The 4,584-nt window shown below is 34.4% G+C and overlaps 1 protein-coding gene across 2 annotated transcripts; it reads right to left on the bottom strand.

The window, feature by feature from the left end:
• Positions 1–2,067: 2,067 nt before the first annotated feature.
• On the bottom strand, positions 2,068–4,584 carry LOC107493239 (GDSL esterase/lipase EXL3). Of its 2 annotated transcripts, none has more exons than XM_021124530.2 (5): positions 3,890–4,584; positions 3,309–3,427; positions 2,987–3,220; positions 2,655–2,910; positions 2,068–2,575 (listed from the first exon to the last, which is right to left on the bottom strand). In XM_021124530.2, exons 1-5 carry the CDS (start codon positions 4,185–4,187, stop codon positions 2,382–2,384), a joined length of 1,101 nt encoding a protein of 366 aa, XP_020980189.1. In that variant the 5' UTR covers positions 4,188–4,584; the 3' UTR covers positions 2,068–2,381. The 2 variants fall into 2 exon arrangements, with proteins under 2 accessions (XP_020980189.1, XP_015969822.1); XM_016114336.3 differs by having other exon boundaries at positions 3,309–3,439; positions 3,890–4,581.

Here is a 4,584-nt window from a genome sequence, read left to right as displayed (position 1 = left end):
TGATGTCTTCTGAGAATGGATTATCTATTGTTACCTTTCCTTCGGTGGAGTGACCTCATGGGGTTCTATTTCTCGTGATTGGGTATTGCTCCCACCGAGGTTTTTGGGGTCATCTCCTCCTATGTTTCCGTTTTGGTTTTTGGTAGACTGTTCAACTATTTTCCGAACTTCAACCTGAAGCTCGGATATCATAGCCATTAGCTCGCTTGCGCGGGCTATTGGATTCCGTTATCCGCCATGTGTGGAGACTGGTAACCTTGCAAAAGAAGATAAAAGTAGGGTAGAGGAAAAAGTGGGGTTAAACAGATCAGCCCCACGGTGGGCGCCAAATGTTCTATCAAAGGATATCTGTCCGAGTTATAGCTCATCAGCAAATTGTTCTTCGAGCTTATATGATCTGTGAGAGACTATCCTCGGAACTTGAACTCTGGCGTGGAATCTGTAAGAAAGACTCCGACGCTCAAGTCAATAACTTCCTTAAGAAAAAGAAAATTAAGCTAATTTGCTAATGTTATGTGAGGTAATGATCGGTTTTTCAGGAGAGTTTATTATGATTACAAATTGTTTGGTTTGTTGGTGCGGGAATCTCGGTTTTTGTGGTTTTACCAAGGATTTTACGTTTGTGCGATATACTCGGTCATTGATTCTGAAGCTGAGGTTGTTAGTATGGTTCAAACTTAATAATGGAATTCTTTAATGTTAGGTGTGTGAGTGTGTAGTATGAATGTGTTCTTGATGTAAATTAGAATATATCTTTAAATTTTCTCTGGCAAGTCAATCTGCGCACCGGTTCCCTTTCTTATATATCTGTTTGTGACTTTTTTTTAGATCATTCTTACTAATGTCTACCTAAATAGAAGAGAAAAATTTTCTTTGATTCATAGTTAATCCTTTTTGGCATTATTATTAAAGACTAATTACAAATTACAAATTTTATTAAACACAACGAAGTAAGAGAGAAAACAAAATTTTTATGTAATAGAAAAAAAAAATTTGATGAAGTAACTTCCGATCAAAATAAGTAATTAAAAAATTTTAGACTATCTCACTTTATCGGAACATACACTCTGACCCACCATAATTTTTCTTTTGAAATTTTTTAATTTTTTTATCAAACAGTTAAAATAAAACAATAAAATCTATAAGTTGATAACCAATTAATTATAATAAATACTTGACAAAACTTATAAGTATTTAAAATTTAGCTGAGATTAAGTAATAGACAAAAACCCATAAATATTACGTGGGGATTATCCAATCTATCTTGAAGGAAAAAAACCTCTATTTAGATCATCATGAAATAAAAAGTATCTCAACATTAGAAAACAATGACAAATTTATACTCCACCGTACAATTTCTTAGTAGACAAATTTATACCATACAATTAAGGGAGAAAGTCCTCTAGAGAGACAAAATGGTATAGTAAAATGGTAAAAGATTAGTCATTCTTAAATGAGTAACTTGTACATTAAAGACTAATTTACGATGAAATGATTAATAAAGAGGTGATTAACGTTTTCTTACTTTACAGATTATAAGCATCCGCTGTATATAAAAGAGGATTGATTTCTTTCCGTTATTGTTAAAAAACAAATTTGTCACTTTTATCGACTTAATTTACATGGTCAATAATTCGAATGTTATAAAATTATGGGAAAGTATGAGGAGTCAATGTAATATTTATACAATGTATACAATGGAGGTTTATGGAATATTAGAGATATAATCATTAGTGTTACCTTTTTCCATCAGCTGAAGCTTTTGGGATGAGTGGTATCATAACATAGTATTAGAGCGCTAGATCCGAAAGGTAAAGAGTTCAATCCTTGGTAAAGAGTTCGATCCATTGTCTCTCTAGCGGGATCCTAAAATTATTTATGATGGTGGGGATGCTGGTACTGGACCTAGCTTAAGTGAATGCAAGCAACACAAGCAAGTTGGCACTGATTCTGTTTTGTGTAATTAAGGCTAGTTAGTCAGGCTGCTAAAGTTGTTTGTTAGTATCACTCAGCACTTCTAACCACAAGGAAAGTTAGTTAGCAAGTAGTATAAATAATAAGTGGTAGTTGAAGTGTAATTTTAGATTCTCTCTGATCTTATCCCATTTCTCTGCATCTGAAAAAGCATTTATAACTGTCAAGTGACCTATTAAACAGAATATATAACAAGTCTTGAAAATATTCTAGTCTTCTAAAATTGTGTTTAGTTTAACATGTTTCCGTCTCCCTATCATTTTCTAAAACCCAAAAAACAACTCACTTATGGGACCATAATTAAGAGTTTCCTCATGCATGTAATAAATAGATACATTTTCAATCTATATGGCAGCTTGAGAAAAAGCATCCATACTAATAATGAAATCAAGAATGAAGGTGGATTGTCACACGGAAAGAGGCTGTATGTATTTTTGTAGAACAGAGGCGACGAGCTTTTTGTAAACAGATTGCGTCGGGTGAAAACTGTCCCAAAAAACATGATCCAAAACGTTGGGACAAGTTGGTTGCAACTGCGTGCATAAAAACGTAACTTCTATTTTGCCCGTGCCACAGCACCCTCTGTCTTCAATTTTATACCCTGAAGGTTCAAAAAATATATATATACATGAGTAGTAGTAAAAGTTGATTGAAAATTGTTCATGTGATTTGGATCTCACCATATTTTGGGTAGTTGACAATAACATCAAGTAAAGGGTTGTAGACATCAATAAATACAAATCTGGAATCTGGCAAATTCCTGTTGAGGGAATCCAATGCATTTGGCAGTTTGGCGTTAAATAACTTGCATGCATCATTTATCTTATCCACACAGTGTCTTGTTATTCCTCCAGCCACTGTTCTCTGAAACGGTACGCACCCAATTGGGGGAGTGCTGAATACTCCTATTCTCCTTGCCCCAAGTTCATATATTTCCTTTATAATTAAATCAAATCAAATTAAATTTGTGTTTATAACTATGTAAGCATTAATTAATTAAGATATAGCATACCTTAAAGTAAGTAGAGGCTAAGCGGAGCAATAGATCAGTGTAAGCAGGGACATCATATTCCAACTGTCTAACATGTGACAAGAAGTATGTGTTGGAAATGTCATTACTGCCCATGACAACAAGATAAAGGCTGTTCTCTATTATGTACTCTGCTCTCTCTTCTCCAACCACCCCTCTTAACTTGCCTATGTAATCTTTGAACATTTCTATTTGAGAGTCAAAATGTATCGCTGACTTCTCATCATGCAATCAAAATAAGTTACAAAATCAACATCATAGCCATACATAGGACACAAAGTATCAAATCAAATCATATGCGTACCGCAAGTTTTGACGTTAAGGGATCATAGCCGGCGCCACCGGATGCAAAGCAGACACCGGTGACAAGATCAGTGGGTTGTAGATTTGGATCCAAATATGGTGGTAGAAGCTGTTTAATGCCTAATTCTTCAACTGATCATTTATTATTTCGTTACTTTAAAGGAGGGTTATTATCATTATTAAACAAACAGTACGAGAATATTTATTAACACTCCATTCCATAGGGATTTTAACAGTCACTGTATGTATTATTTCATACAACAAATTAAACAAGGATGCGAAGCAGAGAGGGTAAGAGAAGGGAGAATCTGACAATGTTGATGATTATTATATATGCACAAGGGTACTAAGAGCTGAGACAGCAAGGTTAATAGAATTCAATAATAACAAACTCTAACTGACTTAACAGATCAGAATTATACTCTCTGCAATCTTCCATACTTTTTTATATAATGGTGCAGCTAATATTTTATTGTATTATATTTTTTGTAGCATTTATTATCCTTCATAGCTAGTGTACATATGTTACAGCAGGTTGGCAGGTGCAAAATATATATAAAGAGAAAGCAATTAATTCTATACCTACAAAATCTGATGGAACCTTTCCATTGCTAAACCTTCCAGTAGGCATTCCTCCACCTTCAAGATCTTCTCCATATGGTGGGAAATTGCACCTTGCTTCCGTTTTCAAGTTGTTGTTGTTGTTTCCAGTATCCATTATGGAATCTCCAAACACAAACACTGCAGGAATAGTAACATTTGGTGGCAATCTCACAAGACCCAATGTTCTTAAGGGAATAATAACTAAAAGAAGCAATAAGTGACAAATTGAACCAGGTGGTGAAGGAAACAGGTTCTTCTTATTCATAGAAAGAACCATTCTGTGAGTTATTACTGTTTTGTACTATACTAATAACGAATAATGAGGAAAGAGGCAAGTAAGTTGCAGTAACCGTATGTAGCTGCAATATTTTTGTACTTAACGTTGGAAATTAATCTACCTGTGTGTATAGCTAGCAGCAGCAGCAATTGCCATTGCCATTTATATTAGTGTTGCAGAATGCAAGCTAGTTGGTGTATTTATTGCATCTAACCACTGATTCAAACAAACCGAGTTATTAGGTGGTTCCTTCTGACATTACAGTAATTGCAAGCTAGCTTTCCCTCACACTCACTACTCTCTCATTTCATCCCTCCTCAAACCACAGTTATCTTATACACTAACATCATCAACATTTTTTTTATTATGTCACAATATAATCATGCACACAATGAAT

This window comes from Arachis duranensis, chromosome 6 (assembly GCF_000817695.3).
Source record: "Arachis duranensis cultivar V14167 chromosome 6, aradu.V14167.gnm2.J7QH, whole genome shotgun sequence".
NCBI classification, from domain to species: domain Eukaryota; kingdom Viridiplantae; phylum Streptophyta; class Magnoliopsida; order Fabales; family Fabaceae; genus Arachis; species Arachis duranensis.
This window is presented reverse-complemented; position numbering and strand designations above follow the sequence as displayed.